Source organism: Thermobia domestica, chromosome 14 (genome assembly GCF_964235325.1).
Source record: "Thermobia domestica chromosome 14, izTheDome1.hap1.1, whole genome shotgun sequence".
NCBI lineage: Eukaryota > Metazoa > Arthropoda > Insecta > Zygentoma > Lepismatidae > Thermobia > Thermobia domestica.
The window spans coordinates 73,822,162-73,845,942 of record NC_137467.1 but is presented as its reverse complement, the minus strand read 5'-3'; the positions used below and the strand labels follow the sequence as shown (position 1 = coordinate 73,845,942).

The window sequence follows — 23,781 nt, the reverse complement described above, 5'->3', positions numbered from 1 at the left end:
TCCCTTCTGCGCCTAGGTCTTTCTAATGGTCGTTTTCCGATGGGTCTTCCAGTCAAGACTTTGAAAGCGTTTCTACTTTCTTCCATTCTAGCTACATGACCCGCCCACCCAAGCCTCCTAGACTTGACGACTCTAACAATGTTGGGTAAACCGTATAAACTATGTAGTTCCTCGTTATGAAGTTTTCGCCATTCCTCATTCCCGTTCCTCTTGGATCCGAATATTCTTCTCAGGATCTTGTTTTCAAATACTTTCAGTCTATGTTCTTCCCTCAGAGTAAAGTGTTTGAACGTATTATGTTAATTATCATTCAATATATTAATTTTGAATTTTTCAGTTCAACACACACAACTACTTATGAAAAATATATAACAGGCTCCAAATCGCGTATACTGTCGGTACATAGAAATTTCATTTGCTACTAGTTTCTTAAATTGTCTTTGTCCCTCTCTTTCACCCTAAAAATTAAGCGTTCTTGCGCAGTCTATAATGACAATTTGTCTCACTTGAGTCAATTCTTTTCAACAGAAAGCATTCATAAAATCTCCTTTTACTTATTTGAATTTGTGTATAGTATACCGAGTAATGATAACGCGAAATATGTATTCTTTTTCTTTTAACAAAGATGATTTATTATTTATTCTTAATTCAGTGGAAATTTTTACTTTAAAATATGCAATTAAATTACCATTTTTATTACTTGAACAAGTATTTAATTTCATGTTATCATTACTTCAGTTTTTTTTTTTTTCTGTTAGTAAGTCAGATTTGGCATTGTAGCTTAATTTGCATTTTTGTGCTGTTTTAAACATATTATTTTATCTTTTTCTAGTGCACCTTCATTACACGAACTTTGTCTTAAATTCTATGCTCTATGAATATTTAAGATATCATTCTTACATAATTTAAAGATATGAAATAGAATCACGGAATTAAGTGGGATAAGACGGAAGTATTGGAGATGGAGAAAAGAATGTTATTAACGAAGTGTGAAAGAAGCAGATTGAATAAAGAAGGTAGGAAGAGATAAACTGATGAACTGGACAGGAGGCTTACTTATTAATGAATTATGGCAAGGAAGTTTAGATAGCATAGACAAGAAGAAAATAAAAAAGTTCCTTATAAGAAACAAAAATGGCGGAACGTGATAGTTGGAAAGTGAACAAGAAGGCCTCAGCAAATAGGAGGAAAAAAAATAAAGTACAACAATAACTATATATATGTCTGTTAAAAGAATTTAAATGTTTTGATAACAATGACTATATATATGTCTGTATTTTCATTTATTTTCGATATTGTCTGAAGAAGGATATGTTAGATATCCGAAACCATTATTATAATTTAAAATAAAGTGTGTTTTAAGCTTTGGTCAATGTTTCTTTGTTAAAATGAAATAAAAGAATTATATCAATATAAAAAGAACTAAATTGAAGATCCTACACTTCTATAATAACGTTATTTATACAGTCACATTACAATTGTCAAATAAAAAAAATCCTTTTTGTCATATGTATGTTATACAAAATTTTCTTGCAGGCCTTATATCTGGAGAACTACATACAGTATAGCCAAATCCAAACTATCACGTAACTCAGTATGATGTGTTTATTCCGTAGAAAGCACGAAAACTCGATTTAGGGGCCGTTCAAAAATGTTGGCCCCTGTTCCAAAAACTAATTATTGGCGAAGATCGCAACCTTTTGATTCCTTTTTTTTTCTTTTTTTTTATCATTTCTAAAATTATTGTTACACAACATTATTGTTATATTTGTATATTGTACACAACATTATTGTACATTATAACAATAAATAGACAATGGCATAATTACAAGACCTAACAATTTATACATAATATATTTTCAGGAATCAAATAAACAATACTTACCTGAAAATCTAGAACACCGGCCTTCACCTGTTGTTCTATTAAATCCGAATCTAGAACCTCACAGATTTCGGTTTTAATTTTGGTATGATGAGGTAAGAGTAATGATAATAGATTCTGGAAGCAGAAATAGAACTATATTATTCTACGACTAAATTATTATTATTTATCTAATGGTTCGAACACTGACCAACATGTGTCATAAAACAGGAATAATATTTATTTTACATGTTGCAAAATATGAAACAAAATTATTCTATTTACAACTTTTTCTTCAAGCACAAACCTCCATATCATATACTCAGAAGTAATCTGTGATAAAACTAGGGTTGAGTTGATTTGATTTTTACGTCCCGTTCAGCAGCGAGGCTATATGAGACGTGGACCTACGGATTAACGTGGAATCCGAACCAAATGAGTGATAAAACTAGGATATTCTACCATTGGTATACGCTGATGTAGAAACTCTACTGAGCTTCATGAAGTACCTTAGACTACTGTTATATAAACCACTTGGAAAGCGATCTTAGTAATAAATTCAAAAGATTGCTCTTCTAGAAATAAAATGAAACGAAATTTCTAGTTTTACGTCCCACAATTATGCCCTTTAGGCTAAAGCTGACGGATGATTAATGATAGTAAATGATTATGAAATAATTAGTAGAATGGGAATTTGGGAAAAACTGAGAAAACTCCGAGAAAACCAACGGGTTCGATTTGTCCACTACAAACTTAACTTGGACTGAGATATAGCCTCTACCAGAAGCCAGTGCAAGTTTATAGATTAAGAATCATAATAACCATCATTATTAATATTTCTTTGAAGTTTCAAATTTTCTCGAATCTGTTAAATCATGCTTTGTTTAGTTTATGCTGATCTAAGGCGGTTTGTCAATATGATGTCACAATGGTAAATATTAGTTTTTCTTTTTCAGTGAAAACTAAGAGAATAAAGGTTATCTAATGTATTAATTATTGTATACACAATTAGTACACGAAAAAAGTTTTCTTCTTGTAGCTTCAAAAAAAAAAAATTCTTCTCTCACAAGCCGCTTTTGCAATGCGTTTTGTTTTCTTCAGGGATGTCAAAAAGCATAATACAAAGTACGTTACTGAACTTCTACGAAGTCGAGAAAAAAATAGTTAAAACATTTACACTTGCTACCAGATAAATTCTTGTGAATCATAGAGGGATATGCACCACTGTCTTCTTTTAGCCCTTTAACCAACTATAATTGTTCTATGATCATGTTCAAATTACGAAATTGATTCAGTTTATCTTATTTTAAATGAGCTGAAAGAGTATGTACTGAACTGGAATCAGAAATGAACACGAATAATGCAAAAACAGAACACCTGTTAATAAATAATAAATTAGGAAAGAAAAAGGGAAAAATAATATTGGAAACTACAGTTTTGAAACAATTGAGAAATTCAGGAACGGTCATAAACAGTAGGAATGATATTTCAGAGATAGTCTAAGCAGGAATTAAAACATATTTTAATAATCAACAACTCACAAGAAATAAATGCATAAATAGGAAAACAAAAATGTAAATATACAGGGTAAACTTAAAAGATGTGAAGGAACTTCGGGAGGTGATTCATGACATCAAAAGAAGACAAAACAAAAAGTCCTCTTGCATTTTGTCAAATTTCGTATCGTGTACGAGTGATAAAGGTGCCAACTTGGAATCGAAACTTCAATCGTGACAATTACAACGGAACACAAAGATCTGCACATACTTCAGAAGGGGATTCGTGACATCAAAAGAAGACAAAAAGTCCTCTTGCATTTTGTTGAATGTCAGAATCATCTCCCGAAATATGTGCACATCTTTCTGTTCCGTTGTAATTGTCACGATTGGAGTTTCGGTTCCAAGTTGGCACCTCTGTCACACGTACATGACGCGGAATTCAACAACATGCAAGAGAACTTTTTGTCTTCTTTCATGTCACGAATTACCTTTCGAAGTATGTCCACATCTTTCTGTTTCGTTCCGATTCTCAGGATTTGATTTTCGATTCCAAGATGGCACCTTTGTCACTCGTACACGGCGCGAAATTCGACAAAATGCAAAAAAAAAACTTTTTGTCTTCTTTGCACGTCACGAATCACCTTCCAAAGTATGCGCACATCTTTCTGTAGCGTTCCAATTTTCAGGATTTAATTTTCGATTCTAAGTTTGCACCCTTGTCACTCGTACAAGACGCGGAATTCGACAAAATGCAACAGGATTTTTTGTCTTCTTTTCAAGTCACGAATTCCCTCCCGGAGTTTGTGCACATCTTTCAGGTTCACAGTGTACAATACTCTTATATGATTAACGATAGCATATAGTAGTGAAACTTGAACAATAAAAGGATGATGAAGAAAAGTTAAGATGATTTGAGAGAGGTGCAATTAGAAGAATGTACGAATCAATAAAAAAAGAATATAATTGGAGTATAACGAATAATAATAAAATTAGTGAAAGTTCGGAAAAGAAAGATATAGGGAGATTTATATTTAAAAAAAAAAAACTTAACTGGCTGGGATATGGCATGCGAATGGAGGATAATAGAATATCGAAAAAAGCATGAAACTGAAATTTACTTCGGTAGGAGGAAAGGAAGACCAAAACTACCGTGGTTCAATGATGTACTGGACAGCGACGCACAATGGGGCCCAACCAGGCAATCCTTGGCAACACCCCAAAAAATGAATTAAAAGATTGACGCGAAGTAATTTGTTATATTGAAACCTTAATAGTGCATACATAAGATAGTGTGCAGGAAAGGAAGTGGTAGCTACTTACAATGACCTATGACACGCGTAAACTTGGTTATCCGCCGAAGATGGAGAGGCGCTACTAAGTGACAGAAGATACGAAGTCGAATTTGAATGTGATTATCCCTACAGCGCGTATTAATCTTCAGCGGCTGGTAAACATGGTAACACGACCCACAGATATGCATCGTTTTGTACATTTAGAATGTTAATGTGATGTGCAGTAGTACTACATAATATCATAGTTGAAAAATGCTGTGGTACTGAAAGCACATAAACTATGGTCAAACGATAGAATGGCATTTTAGTAGAAAACATGGCACATCATGTCTGTGATTGTTTAATATGTGGTAGCAGCGGAAACATTGTTATTACTGTATGCAAAGAGAAAACTTACTCATATTTGCACTTTTGGGAAATATAGCGCATGAAAATGTTTTAGGAAAAACGCTTTCTGGATGTAGTGCTGCTTTTAAATTGAGGCGAATGTGAGAGCAAGTGTTAAATTATTAGACATGATCTCCATGCACGCACTAACAAAGTTGAATATAAGTCGATTCTGGGAATTTTGTCTTGAGACCTCGTTGGGGGCTTCGCTCCAAGGTCCCATTTTGTTCCCAACATCTAGTCCTATTTCTCGGGCATTCACCTACAGAAATGAACTCTAGTCAACAATATTGATTAATGGTGGCAACATTTTGAAACGCTAATGTTTGCTAAACAATCTACGGACCTTAAGGTGCACCATATTAAAAATGGTGTTGATGAATTCAGTGTTTTGTTTTTTGTGATGCATGCACAGAAGTGACATTGGAATCAACTGTAATGAGCCTCCGTTCGCTCCAGCTCAGAGTGTTTCAATCAAAATCTTGAAATGAGCCCACGTATTGCACGATGCAAGATATGAAACAATATGAATATTTTATCAATACATATAAATCATAATATGTTTAATATGTCTGATAATGTATTCATATCGAGAACTTATGATAATTTTTATGTATTGAAGCCACCTTACATCATCATTGTCATAACGAATCCTCCACAACTTTGAATTAATCTTGGAAAGCCGGAAATTTTCTTTAATTTTATTCTTATTATTATTCTTCAGTTGTGAATTGTATAATTACACTTCTTCCTTTCACGCGCAACAATGTAAACCAATAGTAAATTGCCAAATCAAAGCATATTGCCCACGCGCGTGTTTATGCCAATCATATAATGTTATATAATTTAGGAGCGAATATAAGGAATATTACCGTTTGTGATGTGTTTGTTTATTACTAATCCATCAGACTCTCTTATCACGAGCCTTCTTGGTGCGTGTCACCTAGTAAGATAATTTTATGTCCAAATATTTTTTCTACATATTAAATACTGCGTATTCTTACTTCTTGCCAAGAATTCAATGTTTTGGCCCCACTGTGCGACGCAACTACGCCAGTTGTCGCCCGAGGCAAGACTCCCCTTAGCACCAATCAAACCAAAACGCTCCCCCAAATATTTGCCCAATTTTGCGCCCTCCCAATTCGGCGCCCGGGCCACAAGCCCCGTTATCCCCCTGCTTACGTCACTGGTGCTGGATGATTTAAGGAAGAAAGACATAAGGTCGGATAGAGTGAAGGCGTGTTGTAGAGGAAGCAAGGTCGACTGTGAGCTAGTTGGTAAGTTAAGATAACGTTATCTTATTTTAATTAGTACATCAATAATAATTACAAATTTCTTTAATAAAACTATTTACCTCTCTAATATCCTTTAGTAGAACCATTGCCTGTGAATAATTAGGCGGGTCCTCATTTAGTTGCTCAACCAATAAGTCCCAAAAGGCTTTATGTACTGTATCTTTGACTCGTTTAACAAGGCTGAAAACACAAAAATAACATTAATATTTATCCAGTATGGAATGTGTTACGACAAAAATTATAACTTCAATTATTTACGAGAGTATTATATATATATATATATATATATATACTAGCAGCGTTCACCCCGCTTCGCTGCGGTCACCCTGGAACGCAATAAACTTTGTTACTTAGATAATTTTTACTTTTTCGCTTTCAAGTGATATGATAAAAACCATAGAAGAATGTTAACATTATATCGCCTGTCATTTATGTTAACCCGCCGAGTGACACGGTCATGTGGGTTGCATATAAATACGGTTAGATTTAGCTATGATGAGCTAACAAAGGATTTGTACGTTATGGACACTTGAATGGTCAATTATCTCAAGACACTGGTAATTAAAAATTAAAGTGATATGATAAAAACCATCTAGGGTCCAAATCCTAATAACCCCCCAAAAATAAAAGAAATTGGTTCAGCCGTATTAGCGTGATGAGGTAACAAAGGATTTGTGCGTTCTCTTTTATATATATATATATATATATATATATATATATATATATATATATATAAAATCAAACTATATCTATCAATATATATACACGAAGGCCGACTAAAAATAACAGGACTGGTACCAAAAGTACGGTTTACTGAAAAAAATGTATGGTGACAAGTCCGGCGAGTAAGGTGGGTGTTCAAATCTGCCAGAAACTGCTTAACGGTCAAATCAGTATGTGAAGGGGCATTGTCGTAATGCACAATCTATTCATTATTCTTCCTCAAGACAGTCCTTTTCTTTCTCATGCGTTCTCGCAGCTTCACCAAAACCTTACTGCTTATTCAATGTCTGACAAGATGATATCATTCAATCAGTAGCAGGCCATTGATATCAAAGAACACAATAAGCATGATCTTCAATTTCGATTTGTTGTTCCGTGCTTTTTTCATTTGCGGTGATGAGGTAATTTTCAAGTACATGGATTGCCTTTTCGTTTCAGGATCATACTGAAAGATCCATGTTTCGTCACCAGTAACTATTTTCGTTAACAAGACCGGTTCTGCTTCCAGGAGTTCCACTATGTTACTGCAAACTTACTTCCGTAAGTCCTTCTGCTCCTGCTTTAGGTTTTTTGGTACCATTTTAACGCAAATTCTGCACATGTTCAAATAGTCATGTAGAATTGCACGGACTGACTCTTTTTCGACGTCCACTATATCTGCTATCATTCGAATGCTGAGCCTGCGATCTTTCCGGACAATGTCCGTCACTTTACCACATTTTCCTCTGTTGTTGCTGTGACAGGATTACACGGTCATTTATCATGATCAACGTTCTTGTGTCCCTCGCTGAAGCGTTTATGCCACTCAAACACTCGCGTACATGACATCGGATTATCACCACACACATCCTACAACGGTTTCACACACACACACTTGAGTGTGATTCCTTTAATTTCACAATTAATTTCAAGTTAATGCGCTGCTCAATTTTTACATTTGCTATTCTTTCGTCAACACGATTTCATACCTCTTCAATCGTTGACACAAACCAAACCACACCGAGAGCGGTAACTCATGTATATTATTCTCTTCTCGAAGGTTCAAGGTTGTTCTGCACGCAGCACTTCCCACTGCTCCACATATACTTCTGACAATGTTGCCAGTCCCTTTACTTTTTAGCCAAGCCTCGTATGTATATATAAATGAACATGAACTAAATGAACATGCATATCTATTACATTAAATCCACTACATCTATACCTACACAGATTTTATATTAGAAAATCTGAATTGGAACCGTATTATTATAATATAGACCGGTGGAAACTGGGTATAGACAATTTTATTCTTAAACCACAAGAAATTTGATGGGTATATTTTCCTTTATTTGTTTACACGTATTGAAACTACTGTTTTATTGCACAAATATCGATATTAAAATATGGTTAGCAATCTCGTACTCGGGCCATGAGACTTAATGATACAGCGTCCATCTCTGGAGCGACGGGTCTCTGGTTCGACCCCAGCCCCATATGCGTTTGTGGTGTAAAACATTGCATCCATAAACTTTTTACGGGTATCTCCTGTTTTCTCTTACTTCCACCATTTGATTGTTTGATGTGTTTAATGGAAGATCAAAAATAAGCTTTTGAAAAGGGGTAAACCAAGTATTCCGCTAGTTACTCCACTTTTTATTAATTATCCATCTTCTTTAACCTAAATGGTGAAATTAACTTTATTTTTTTTTCACGTAAATTCTTAATATGTAGTTTCTATTATATTAGAGTGATGATACTTAGTATATAAGAGACTGACAAAATGTATATAGATCACAATTATATTATGTGCCTCTCCGAAGGAATTTTCATGCGAGGAATGAATTGTTTTCGCTTTTAAATTGAAAACGTAACTTGAGAAAAAAAATGAAATCTTTAAGTTTTACGTCCCATGGTTATGCCGTCTAGGCTAAAGGAAACGACGATGATGAGAAACGAATGAAATGGTGGAATGAATAATATGGGAGGAAACGGGAGAACCCTCGAGAAAAACCATGCACACGTTGTTTGTCCATCATAAAGTTTACTTGGCGCAAGCTGAGATCGAACCAAGGACACCATGCACCAGAGATGAACGCTCTACCACTGAGCCATCACAACCCACGTAGCTTGAGAGAAATGTAATGTTTTCTTTTGTCACAGAAAAGGGGGAAGGAACTATCTTTTTTTATTTACTTACCTTATTTATTCACAAGTAGTATATGCGTAAAGAGTAAGTGTGTCACGGTCAGGAAAAGAAGAACAACAATCAATACAATCTTCTGCATAACAGTACATTTTGCTACATATATAAATCACATTTTTTCCCAGCAAAATAAAAACTACCAATTACACAGCCCCACACACCCCCACAAAAAAAAAAAAAAAAAAGTTCTATGCACTGGACACCAAGGTATGGATTCAATGTGTTTTGTTACACAGAATTCAAATTTCAAAACCCCAGAACGATTGACAGGGTCAATCCCTTTTTATGGTCGAAAAACTTTAGCGATTTTGGATAGGGAATATACGGACACAGCCATACGAAAAAAAACATCCAAAATCGCTCAAGTTTTTCGTCCATAAAACAAAATTGATACGGTCAATCGTCCTGGGGTTTCGAAATTTGGATTCGGCGTACCAAAATACATCGAATCCATACTCTGGAGTCCGGTGCAAGTGTGTTATTATTATTATTATTATTATTATTATTATTATTATTATTATTATTATTGAGAACAAGCAAGACACTAGTTGGCGCCTCAAAAGTTTTTTTTTCTTTTAAAAAACATCTCAAACTATACATGACAGTTCACTCTCAAGCGGTTAATCTTGTTCAGTTCAATGTATCTAACGAGTGATATATATATATATATATATATATATATATATATATATATATATATATATATATATATATATATATATATATATATATATATATGTGTGTGTGTGTGTGTGTCTTATACAGGGCCGGTTCTACCATATGTGTAAAAAGTGCATTTGCACGAGGCACCAAGTTTCAAGGGGCGGCAAAATTTGTTATAACTATATTATTTAAAATAAATATTTCTTGTTGGAAACAAACTTCAAGATAATGGTAGTTAAAATTATTAAGCTGACCTTCTATTTGAATACTACATTCATACTATTGAAATTGAAGTTCGATATTGAATTCTATAAAAATGATTGCCACCTTTCCTTTGCAGGCGTATTTACTTTATCTTCCACTAACATAATAGATTATTATTTAAGAAAGAAAAAACAGACACAACGATATTGTATTTGTAGTGTTTAAGCCTTTCTGAGTGCGAGTGCCCTTTCCCTCCCCTTCACTATTCATGATGGGGTAGGGTACTTAAAATCGTTCTTTCTGGAGAAAAGAAGAGCATGACAAATGATGCTACTGCACGGGGTGGCAAATTACCCTGGTCTTATATGTGAACAATATTTTTAGTTCAGCCGAAATTAAAATTTACGAGGTAACGATAATTTTCACCTACATCTCATTAACCGTACATTAGGCACTATTGTGTTGGCTCTGTCATAATGAAAAGTTTAATGTGGGCATATTTCAATATTAATAAGTAACATGGTTCTCGTCCAGTATTATTTTTTTAATTTTCAAAAATTAATTGTTTATATCCATTCTCTCGAAAACTACGCATGAGGTTTTATACTCACGCATATCATTCTCTTCAGCTCAATAAGATCTACTGATTAGTATATATCTCATCTTTGGATATTAAACGTAAATAATTTTGTAGTATTTATTATATCATATGACTACTACTACACAATATCTTCTTGTCATATGTGAGCTTGCAAATACTAAAAATGCTGACTTCTATGATATAAAGATGGTCACTATTTTTAGAAAGGGAGAAAAATAGAAAACAAATAGTTATTATTTGAACTCCTACCCTAAAGCAATAAACACAGAAAAAATTGAACAAATTTCTGACAGGGTCGAGTAACTACAGATGGATTGACGCTTATACATTTGTATGTTGTTATACTGAAGGCTATATTTTCATGTAATTTCATGTTTGTTTTGCTACAATGAATGTGTATATATGTATAGTAGGTTCATAAACTTATAAAACAAAGTGTCAACACTTCCCCGAAACTTTTCTCAAAGTATTTCAGTAGCACGCAAAATGAAGTATTGTAGTCTCGGAACAAAAATAATCATAGACCCGGCTTCAGAAGAATTATACACACTGGACTATGTATTCTAGTTTAGTGGAAAGTGTACACTTATCATACCTAATTTTATTTTATATTTATCTATTGCAAACTGTATAGTATAATGAAATAAAACTGGTTCCAAACAATGGGAGCAATTTGAAATAGTGTTATAAGCAGTGATATTTGCTAAAAGGGATATAAATGAATATAATGAACACCAAATATACATATGAAAGTTGCAAAATAGATAAACAAATATATACGAGAAACTAGAAATTAAGTAGTGAGAACCAGACCTGAACCTGAGTCCTCAAATTGACGTTTATCTGGCTAATATTCTGTGAAATATTTTCCTATGCAGACCGACGTTCAGGTTTTGACTTAATAAATTTTCTTTAAAAATAAATAAATACATAACAATTCTAATTGCTATTTAGAACGAAAATACACAGAACAAACCTATTATACGTTAACACTTTGTATATCAAGCAGGATGTGCGTGCATCTTAGTTATGTTTATTTTCCTATTACTTAAGTAATATAGAATTTATTCAGCTATAGTACTTCTTGACTTTTGTTATTTGTATCTATTAAACATATCTACAAAAGAAAAAAAAACTATTCAGTTGTCTGGTAGAAATTTAAAGTTAATTAGAGTGGGATTCATATACATCCCAGTTATCAACTAAAACAATGAATATTTTCCGGACTGTTTTATGTTAATCAAATTTTTAGAATATTCATTTACTTTCATGGTTCTGGTTCTATCTGAGGAAAATCTGGTGTATATATATATTCAGAAAATCACAATTTCTGTGCTGGGGCTGCATTTACAATTTATAGTAAACAAAGTAACTATATTAACTATGTACACATAGGGTTAGTTTATGCCAAAAGAAAGTAAATGGTAAGATGGCGTATTAATTATGTTGTAAATGTAATACACACGTATAATGAAGATTTACTAAATTTAAGGACAAATTATTTTCGCAACAGAGAACTTATAAGAATAAGCCACCCTTCAGCTAGCAAAAGAAAGAAAAAAAAAACGATGGGTCGAAAAGACAGAGAGAACGGAAAAAACTGTCAGACCAGTGGAACTCGTGAGGAAAGGCACATCGGCAAAAATTATAAAATTTTACCGCTAGAAACTAATGGAAGAAAATTTACCTAACATGTATTGTACACATGAATAAAAAAAATCTTGTATAAAAGAATTAAAACATTAAGTAACTTCTCTTCCCTTAGCTTGTATACACGAATTAGAGCATTAGGTAAGTTTTCATTCCTTATGCTGTATACAAGAGCTAGGACATTAGGTAAGTTTTTCCTTAACTGCTATACAAGAATTAGGACATTAGGTACATTTTCTTCCCTTAGCTTGTATACAAGAATTAGAGCATTGGGTAAGTTTTCATTCGTTATCTTGTATACAAGAGCTAGGACATTAGGTAAGTTTTTCCTTAACTGCTATACAAGAACTAGAACATTAGGTACATTTTCTTCCCTTAGCTTGTAAACAAGAACAGTATGTTTTCTTCCTTCAGCATCTATACCAGAATTAAGACATTAGGTACGGTACATTTTCTTCCCTTAGCTTCTTTACATGAATTAGGGCATTAGGTAAATTTTCTTCCTTTACCTTCTATACAAAACTTAAAACATTAGGTCAATTTTCTTCCCTTAGCTTGTATAAAAGAATTAGGAGATTACAGTAAGTTTTCTTACTTTAGCTTCTAGGGGTAACATTTTATCAATATGACTTCTCTCAAGAGTTGCCACTAGGGCAGACTCATATACAATCTTCAATAAACATAGAATTACCTGTTCTCAGGAGGCTCCAACTTTTCCAACTTGAAATCCTTATCAACAGCTATTTCATGAGCTAGCACCATATTAGACACTCCATTTGCAGCCTTCATAATCTCTTCCAACGACACAAATTTCGGAGGCGAAGCTGCAACACCAGGGATGACAAATCCACGGTTAGGAGAAACTGAATTATTAAGCCTTCGTTGTCTGCAAGAAAACAATAATATATTACTGAAGTTGCTGCTGACCAGAACGTAGGTGATTTTCAGGACATGTAGGATCTCATGTATCAGTATCCTCATCAGATCTTTACGAGGGGATCAGATTTTTTTTGTCTTGTACTTCAACTTCAGAAAGATACACACTAGAACTTCACTATGGCCACAAGCTGTTAAATATCACATGGATTTAAAAGAGAAACAAAGGCAGCTACGAATAAGACATTAATTACATTTAGATATTGTTTGTTTGTTGCAGTTAAACTTGTGTTTGCAACACCTAGGCTACGAGACGTGGATCTTCAGTTTAGGGCGGAATTCAAACTATAGTAATGTGTTCAAATTTTGTAAGTGCAGTAAATCTCTCACAGGGAATCGAACCCTGGACCCCATGCAGCAAAGTTTCACGCGTTAACCACTAGACTTGCAGTGAGTCTAGATTTAGATACTATAACGGCAACTATACCAATAGTAAAACACCTATTTCAAATGGTTCCGTATGATTCGTTGTAGACTTTGCAGTTGATCAGTTGCCACTAGTCGGGCTCGTTCCACCATGTCCCACATGCTCGCTAGGCATAGGTCGGTAGACCTATCACGGCAAGATAGAAGACGTATACCGAATATAACACGCTGGGTTGTTCTGGTGGTATGAGGATGCGTATTATTCAGCTGGAAGATAGGATCCCACACACTACGGTCAGAGGGCAGGATTAGTATCATCTCGATTGTACGATTCACTATCCACTCTTACCTGAATAGAGACCAAAGCAGAGCAAGAATTGTAGGTTTTTTGCCCCGTTTTTAATACCAGAATACCAAATATACGACCAGTCTGACGAGTGCGAACGTACGCTGAATTTTTGTCGTTCACCTGCAACGTCTACGGACACGTATACAACTTCCAAGGTATCTGAGAGAGAAGCGATTTTCATCACTGTATACAACCGTCATGCATTTTGCATCGCCACTACACTCTCTCCCAACATCAGAGCAGATATTCTCGGCGATATGCAGGTGTAAGAATTAGTCGTCTGACAGGAACGCGGAAATTCCGACCTGTCTCCTACAATCAATTATTTACTGTTCGTTTGCTCCCATAGGGGCTATGGTGGCTCGGATTGTACTCGCGTTTGCACTTGCTACACTGGACGCACACTTGGCATTCTGGTGTTGTGGGATGGGGCAACCCCACTCGCCTCTAGGTTTCATTCAGGAGAATATGACTAGTGGATTGTTCAATCGTAACGTCGCCAAACCTGTCCTCTGACTCTATTTTTACACTTTGCAGATCCGCATCTTCCAGTAGGATAACATGCATCCTCAGTTGAGACGGTTCGAACAATCTTTCTTTCCAGGCGCCACGCGTAAGTTGTTGGGGCATTGAAATACTACGTCTACTGAGGACTCCTCTACATCCCATACTCCATGCACACAATCGATGGAGCACTGATACGTCACAATCAACGCAAGAAGTACTTAGGACCTAATTTCTAATGTTTTCGCAAAATTTGCGGTGTGGAAGAAATCTGCGGAGAATACATGATTCCAAAACGCAAATTGATACGAAATGAGGCACCTGGACAGAAAATGAAAACCTACGTTTTTCATTAATAACCCCACAATATGATGTCATTTATTTAAAAAAAAAAAAAAATCCACAATGGGCAGGTTACTATTGAGGGAAAGAAAATGATTTTTAAAAAGATTTTCTCAAAAACGACTTAGGAGATTTTGTTCGTATTTTATAAATAAATAATTCATTAATAACCCTACACTGTGCCGTATTAAATTTTTCATGAAAGAATCCACAAGAGGTAAATTACTCTTGGGCTTTTTTTTTTTTTTTCCGAAAGACTTCTTCAAATATGGGTGCAGTAATTTTGTTCATATTACAGAAATAAATGTTTCATTAATAGTCCTGCAACATGGTGTAAGTTATTTTTCACAAAAATGACCACGAAAGATAATTTACTTTTGGGGTGTCCTTTTTCTTTTCGGATTTTTTTAGAACATACCTACGGTGATTTTGTTCATGTTTTATAAATAAGGTATTTCAACGATAATCATATTCTGCACCCCCGTGTAGCGTAGTAATTAACCACTCAACTTTGATGTGAGTGGTTCTGGATTCGATTCCCGATGGGAGCACTCGGTCGAAACGGTGAACATCTTTTACAGGCCAGCCATTAAATAGTACCTGATATGGAGGTTCTATGCCACTTCCTTCCTCCCACTTTTCCTGGATAGTGTTATCGTCAGGGACATCATCCCTTATACGTGACGAGATTAAGAACGTAGATGCCGGTAATGCCCAAAAATATGAATAAATAAATAATCCTATTATCTGCCATACGAGTAATTTCCTTTTGGGGTTAAGTTTTTAAAAACCGCCCATTATAATTTTATTTATATTTCCTAAACAAATGCTTCAGGAGTACCTGCAGCATGTTAGTTAATTTAAGAAATCGGAACAAAAGAATTTAACAGTGCCGTGCCGTGGAAAAACAGCGCCCGGGCCAAGGGGTATACAACGGGGCTCCTATGCATGAGTGAGATCGACAGACCTGACGCGAAGCGTAAAAAATTTTCAAAAATAACCCCTGCTTTTTCTGTCTTTTGAGCACTTCTTATTACTTTTTTCGTTCCATTATATATATATATATATATATATATATATATATATATATATATATATATATATATATATATATATATATATATATATATATATATATATTCTTTTCCTCCCACCCGGGTTCGATTCCCGGCGGGAGCTCATGTGGTTCGGATTCCACGCTAATCAGTAGGTCCACGTCTCATATAGCCTCGCTGCTGAAAGGGACGCTAAACTAAAATCAACTCAACTCTTTTCCTCCCGACTTTTTCAGTCCCTTAATTCGGCGCCCGGGGCCGTTGCCCCAATCGACTCCCTCACGGCACGGCACTGGACTTTTGTGCGATTGACAGACCTTTTACTTCTATTTGATTATCAACAAGTACAGTACGTATAGGTGATTTTAGAACATCACTATTTATTAATTAAAAGCCGCACACAATTTATGTGCATCTCCTTTATTATATGGCGGATGGGTGTGTACAGTGCGTTAAGTCAAAAATTAGTGTTTTCCAGAAATCGCATTTGAAAGTTTAGGCATAAATCCAAAATCCGGTTTTGGGAAAATGATTAGCTGTTGTAGCTCTTCATGTTAATAGGACTGTTTTTTATTTATTTGTTTATTTATGTTTGAAACCCAAAACCGGATTTTTGGATGTATATTCGAACTTCAAATGCGACTTGCGTAAAGCACTAACTTTTGACTTAACGCACTTTACACACCCACCCGCCATATATTAGTTTAACATCCCATGATTATGAACCGAGGTTAAGGGAGACGATAATGATGAGATGTATGGTAACGGTGGAATGAAGAAAGTGGGATGAAACGGGAGAACCCACGCATACGGTGTTTGTTCACTTGTCGCGAGCTGGGATCGAACCAAGACCCCGAACGCCTGAGGTTCTACCACTGAGCCACCACTTCTTCATATATAAAATGCTCCCCGGAGCTGAGATAGATTGAGGTGCTGGTGTAATTTTGGCGTACAACATTTTGAAAGATTTACAAGTAAAATCCCATACTTTGCATGAAAAGACATGTTTATAAGGAACAAATTTCTTCAGGCGACAGAATTAATTAAATACAAAGTAATTTAGCTATATTTTAGGTTTACACGTGTAAAAACATTACAAGTGCTATACGACGAATAAAATAAGTGAGTGCATATGAAAGATGACTCTATTAGATGCTATTTTCCACCGTCAAATGTATTCCTGCACAGTGTACTGAACCTATACAAAGAAGTGTTACTAATATTAAACCATTACAAGTGCTTTTGAAACTATCATTGCCAAAATATACTTCTTTTCACTACCCTCGTTAACATGCACACCCGTCATCGTTGATGCGCCTACTGCCTTGGGACCCAATCCCGCGCTTCTGAGCGGCCTCACCATCTTCGCTGTGCCCTGACTCGCTTAGATAACATTCGTGGTTTTTAGTTGCCACCTAGCACAGGTTTGTTTGTATTTTCCGCACTTTATATATGCTACACGTCCGGAAGCCGTATTTATACGAAAATCGTAAGATAATTGTGAACTTCCAACAATTACTTCCAGTGGTCCCCTTGAATTTTATCTATGTCACGTGATATCTATGCCATGTCGCCCAGTGGAACAATAAGAAAATTTGAGAAAGAATTATAATTTTTCAACAATTCTTTCGGTTTAAGTTTAGAGGTACTCCTCCAGTTTTAAACCTACAAAAAAAAAAAGTGTAACATTAAAAATCGTTAGATTAGGTTAGGTTAAGTTATTTTAGGCTAGGTTAGGTTAGGCTAAATTCGTTTAGGCTAGTTTAGGTTAGGTGGTAAATGTTCAGCAGACGGGGTCCACAAGTACGTTAGCAGAAGGGGTCCAGAAGTACGTAAAAAACAAAATTTACAGGAGAAATGGATGATGCATGTACTTAGCCTAAATCTAACATAACGTAACCAAATCTAACCTAAACTTACCTAATATAAGCAGAAATAAGCTAAATTCTATCATTTTTTGCAAAATTATGCTGGACTCCTACACTAACATACTCTGACATAAATTAACCTAACCTAAACTAAACTAATGTGAACAGAAATTACCGAAATTGTAAAAGTTTTTAGAAACGATTGCTGGACACCTTCTGCTAAACATTAGCCCGTGTATACAGGGTAAATCTTTTGGCAAATAGTATCCAACTGCATCCCCCCCCCTCACATTTTGATTCTTCCTCTCCCGGAAAAAAATTATTTAAAAAGTTTGGTTTTGAGACAATGAGCTTGCAGTCAAGTATCTAGGGTATACAACAAAACTACAAAAGTTAACATTCACACATAAAGAAGTATATTATCTGAACTTACAGAAATTTTAAAAACCCACAGAAGAAACCTACACACAAATTTTGACAAAAACATTGATATGCATACATCACCCTGAGAAAAGAGGCTCTTTGATCAAACTAAAGTATTTACTATTATTTATTTATTTAAATCACCACTTTAATAACAGGACTTCTCTATAAATGCCTGAATTTTGTCGATTATTTTCAAGTTCGCATTTAACTCCTTTTTTGTTTTATTTACATTTATAATTTCGACTTTTTCTGTCTCAACCATTTTTTAAACCTCAAGGTCAACTTTCTGAGGCGCGGATATAGATTCTTGTCACCTACATCCTCATATTGTGAAATGTATTTTTTTTAATTTTATTTATTCATTTATTTATTTTATTTATTTTACTTTTCTTGGTGCTTGTTCTTTATCATATATTTTGGTACGTGTAGTATTACTATACGGATCCATAGTATAAGTAGTAGGAGTAGGAGGTGGAGGAGGAATGGGTTAGAAGCCCTGCGGGGGTTGGTTGGGTTCTGTTCTCGACATCAAATGGATACATTAAGGACTTGTACATTTTTTTCTGTACATTTTACAATCTGTGAATCCGTTAGTAAAACTGCACCTTTTGGTAATTTATTATGCTTATTATTGTATTCAAATGAGGTTTAATATTTTCAGGTGCAAACCTTATTATCAAGTACCATAACCAAACTATTGTGTTTTTTGTTAATAATAACCAGTAATGATTTCAGATTTCCACCGGGCGGATTTCAGACATTGAGGACAATAGGAGGTATGATTACGTGGGGAATTCCATAGCTTCGGGAGGGGGGGGGGATCTTCCTGGTTGCCCTCTGAAATCATCAAGAATTATAACATGTACAAAACGTACTGATTGTAATCAACTCTATCAAAACAAAATAATACATAGTATGGCTGTTCATTACTGTAATAATAATTTTGATTATAAGAGCACCAATTACCATGATTAACTCGTGGAGATTAAAAATATTGGTAGGTACCGGTACCACAAGATAATGACAATAAAGATTTTTTTTCTTTTTTATTTAACAAAACTTGTTCACTAATGTAAATTTTATTCTACTTTTTTGCCCACCAGCTGTGTATAGACAAGAATATGAGTGTAATTACTGAATGACAAAAGAAAACTATTTTCCACTACTTTCGAAGCAGCGAGTTCTATTTCCATGGTTTTAGATGACTCATCAAGCTGTAGGTTGACATCACATATAGCTTCGATGCTAGATTTATCTCGTAGCCTACCAGAATATGCACGGATCGTAGCTAGTAGGACACAAGAGTTTAAAATGCCGAAGGGGCAGACGATGAGTGTACAAGGCAATACGAAACAAAGAGCCAAACTTTCATGTGGAGTGCGTATTTATCCTGTCCAGGAGAGTGCTACGAGATAAAAATACGTATTTGACATAATCAACTTCGAATGCATATATGAACTATACAAAATAATGACATCTTTCAGTTTAACGTCCGACGATCATGCCCTTTAGGCTGAGAGAGACAACCATCAGAGCAGGTGGATGATGATGGAAGAATTGGCTGAATGAGAAAGTATTATTTTGAATTGCAGGATTTCTAGTTTTGCATCTATTGAAGGATTAGATTCTTTAGAGCGAAGATGGCCAACCACTAATGTACTGCAGGCCTAGAACAAAGTCAATGTGACCAGACGTCCCGTTTTAGCTGGGACAGTCCCTTATTTTCAACTGTTGTCCCGTTTTTTTTCTGATTCTCAAGCGGGACGCCTAAATGTCCCGTTTTTAAGCAAATATGATCCAGGTGTTCCGTAATTATTATTCAAAATATAAATGGTTAACGCTAACTCTACACTCTTCCGTACCAACACTCATTGAGAAGGTTCAGCCGTGCCTAGAACTTCTGAATATTCAAATGACAATTGAGTGTTCTGTGGTTCAAGTGGAAATTGAGTGGTAATTCTGAGTGTTGAAGTAGTTAAAAGTATTTTGGGATAGTACTTAAGTTAGAAACGCAGTGTTATCATTCTTACTTGTGTATTTTGTAAATTGAAAACATTGTTGAGTCCCAAAATGCAATGTGGAAGTCCCCCCCCCCCATCGTCGATTCGTATGCATCCCTTTTTTAAAAGTAAAAGTTCTGGTCACCTTGAACAAGGTAGAATCATAATTCCGCCATTTCCCTTGCCCTCCTCCCTACAAGTGACAGTGAACTGAATCTTCGTACGTCATACATATCCTGAATTGCTGTTCTGTCTCTCTTGCTTCTTGTCTCAAGTTGTTAGAAGAATTAGGGCCTGAGGTAAGAGCATTCTTCTAAAACTCGGCCCGGTACAGTTGGTGTTTTGCCTTGCATAACACTCGATTGATATTTTATATGGGAGGTTTCAAAACAACACCGAAAACGTTTGGGAGGTGATTCCTGATAAGATAATACGAAAAGTATAGACCAACCTGGGTGCACAAATGCTTCCTTTCGGGGTTACAGGCTGCCAAAAACATGAAAAAATAAATCCTAAAATACTAAGGCAACTCCCTTTTCTACAGGGAGTTTGGCTACGGGCATATAACTTGGAAGTACTCACCAACTACCTCTATAAAAAATGTTGCAGAAGTACCGCAGGATTCTGAAACTTGGATTTTTGGATAGGGCACTTACTAGTTCCTAAATGAAGTCTTAACCCGACTATAGTAGGTGTCAGGCTATGGACCTTTAAAGTTTATTTTTTCATGTTTTCGGCAGCCTGTAACTCCGAAAGGAAGCATTTGCGCATCCACGATGGTCTATACTTTTTTGTCTTATCTTCGTGTCAGGAATCACCTTCCAAACGTTGTCGCTGTTGTTTGGAAACACTCTGTATACTGTGGATATTGTGACGACCAACTACATTTCTCCTGTTGCGCATTGAGCTAAGAAAAAGAACAAATCATTCTTTTTTTATTTTTATTTTCGCATGACGCCATTTGGTGATTCCTATTTTAGAGAATGGGTACCTTGATGCTTTTTAATATTAGAACCAGGGTGCGAAATCCCGGGGGGGGCGGGAGGGATTTCCCCACCACCAAAAATTTTATACTTGCGTTTCCCCCCCACCAAAATATGTAAGGGGGGACACCTTAATATGAAAATATAAGTAGGTCTATAATGAAAATTTTCAAACAAACAATAAATTTGAATGCATGCCTGTTTTTAAAAAACGTACTTTAGTTGTAAAGGTATCAGGTGTTTAACTTTGTCGGCTGTTTCGTTGTGACGAGATGGAGACCTTTATTCTATAGAGTACCAGTTGCGTGAAAGATTGGTAAAATTTCTTAAACAGTTGACGAATCTACAAACAGGTTTGCGGATAAGCACTTGCTGTTATATGTAACATATGTGGACGAAGAAAATAACCATTGTTGTTGCTTTTATAAATTAGTGCCTGTAGAAAATGCCGATGCAAAATTCCTTGAAGAGAACATTATTCAAGCGTTTTCCGAAGATGGCATATTTTTAATCTTAAAGAAAAGTTTGTTGGATTTGGTTCGGACGGCGATGTAGTGTTTACTAGGAGAAACAAGGTGTTGCTGTCCAAATTAGAAGAAATGTCGACCAGTGCCTAACTAGCGTACACTACATGGCACATCGAATGGATCTTGTATCTGAAAGAGTTTTTGATGTTGTGAATGCTGTTCACAACTTTGAATGTTTGTTAGGCGAACTTCATACAGCTGCATAACTTAAAAGTATCGTGACAGTCACAGACGCCGCAGGACTGCTAAAAATCAAAAGATTGTTTCACATACGTTGGATTTCAAATGAGGAGCATGTATTATTTGCAGTCTTTACATATTTTTCTTGTATAATGCAATTCCTACTTTTGGAGTATGAAAATGCTGTCCATTTCAACAGAGATAGTTTTAAACTGAGTGGTATTAAAAAAAAAACTGTTGGAGAAAAAGAACATTCTATTGCTTGGTTTTCTTCTGGATATTGCGTCCATTCTGTCTAATATTAGTAAAACCATGCAAAAGGAACCAGTTTCGTACAATGAAATAGAGCAAGAATTGAATCTTTAATCCAAGCTCTGAGAGAAATGCGTATGAAAGATGATGCCTACCAAAGTCTTTGTATTAGTGCACTGCAGACAAGCGTCATATACAGGGAGTGATGATAGTGAGTTTGATCAAATAAGGGGGCAGGTAATCCAGGGTTTAGTAGAAGAAGTGGAAAGAAAGTTTCCTTCTAATGATGTCCTAAAGTGCTTTTCAGTGTTTGAAAATAAAGATCGTAATAACATGAGTGGTTTATACGGTAAGGTAGACGTATATAAAGAAGCTCAATTGTTTGGATTAAATCCTGATACTGCAGTGTTAGAATGGCTTGATTTGATTTAGTTTAACGTCCCACGTTTATGCCTGCTAGGCTAAAGGAGACGTGGACCTACTGATTATAATGGAATCCGACCACTTTGGTCGTTCAACTGTACACCACCGGGAATCGAACCAGGGACCACGTTAACCGAAGTCAAGCGTGCTAGCCACTAGACCAAACGGGGGGTTCTACAGTATCAGAATGGAGAGAGTACAAGTCAAGTTCTAAGTCGGTAAATGATTTTCAAGTTCTTAAAGATTTAACACGGAAAGTTCGTCCTGTGCCATTATCAACTGCTGCCTGTGAACGTGGATTCAGTGTTGTTCATATTAAAAGTTTCGAAAGAAACCATATATTGGCGAGTACCTTTCAATCTTTATTAACAATTAAACTCAGTGGATCTCCTTTAAAATTATGGGATGCTGTTACTGCTGCTCATGCGTGGGTTTCTTCTGGCCGTCACATGTTCAACTCTTGTTACACACGGAAAGAAAGTGAAGTTTAATCTTAAATTTTTTCTCTAAGGTAAGATACGTTATTGCAAACTATATTTTAGGTCTATAAATACAGTAACACAATCATTCATTACTCGTATTATTGTGGCTCTCTCCGCTGGTCTACTGGCTAGCATTCGCGCACCATCTTCGGTGCACGGGGTCCCGGGTTCGATTCCCGGTGGAAGCGCCTTACAAAAATTTGATCGATTACCGTGGTTCGCATTCCACCTTAAACTGTAAGTCCACATCTCATAGTTTCGCTGCTGAAAAAGGACACTAAATTTAAATAAGCAAATCAATCGTATTATTGTATTTGTGCTTTCACTTTCTAAGGTTTAATGTCCTACGAATATTCAGTAAAACTAAAGAAGACGGTCATGATGAGATAGATAATAATGGTGGATTAAGATAGTGGAAGGAGGCGGGAGGACCCCAAGAAAACCCACACACAATTGTTTGTATACAAGCAGAATTTGGCGCGAGCTAGGATCCAGCCAGGGATTCCACGCACCTGAGGTGAGCGCTCAACCACTGAGGCAGCACGGCTTTTTGTTGTCTATCAAGTATTTGTATTGAAATCATATCTGTTATTTATAATAATATATTCTTGCTAATAATGCAATATAAATACATAGTATTATTTAGACTTATATAAGTGACCGGATATCTGAGCGACCAAACCGAAATACTAAATACTTAGCGAAGAAACGGGAATTTTATAAATAATAAA

General features: G+C 35.5%; 1 protein-coding gene across 6 annotated transcripts in view; it reads right to left on the bottom strand.

Annotated features, from left to right (window-relative positions):
• The window catches only part of LOC145669734 (T-complex protein 11-like protein 1), a 195,505-nt gene that overhangs the window by 32,476 nt on the left and 139,248 nt on the right, over positions 1 to 23,781 (bottom strand). For 4 of the 6 annotated variants that reach the window (XM_081738065.1, XM_081738064.1, XM_081738062.1 and 1 more), the window contains 3 exons: positions 13,049 to 13,243; positions 6,394 to 6,514; positions 1,886 to 1,999 (listed from right to left, as the gene is read on the bottom strand). In XM_081738065.1, the coding sequence (XP_081594191.1) occupies positions 1,886 to 1,999; positions 6,394 to 6,514; positions 13,049 to 13,243 (430 nt within the window). Of the gene's footprint in view, positions 1 to 1,885; positions 2,000 to 6,393; positions 6,515 to 13,048; positions 13,244 to 18,210; positions 18,474 to 23,781 lie in introns of those variants that run through there. The other 2 variants (XM_081738066.1, XM_081738067.1) reach the window with 2 other exon arrangements.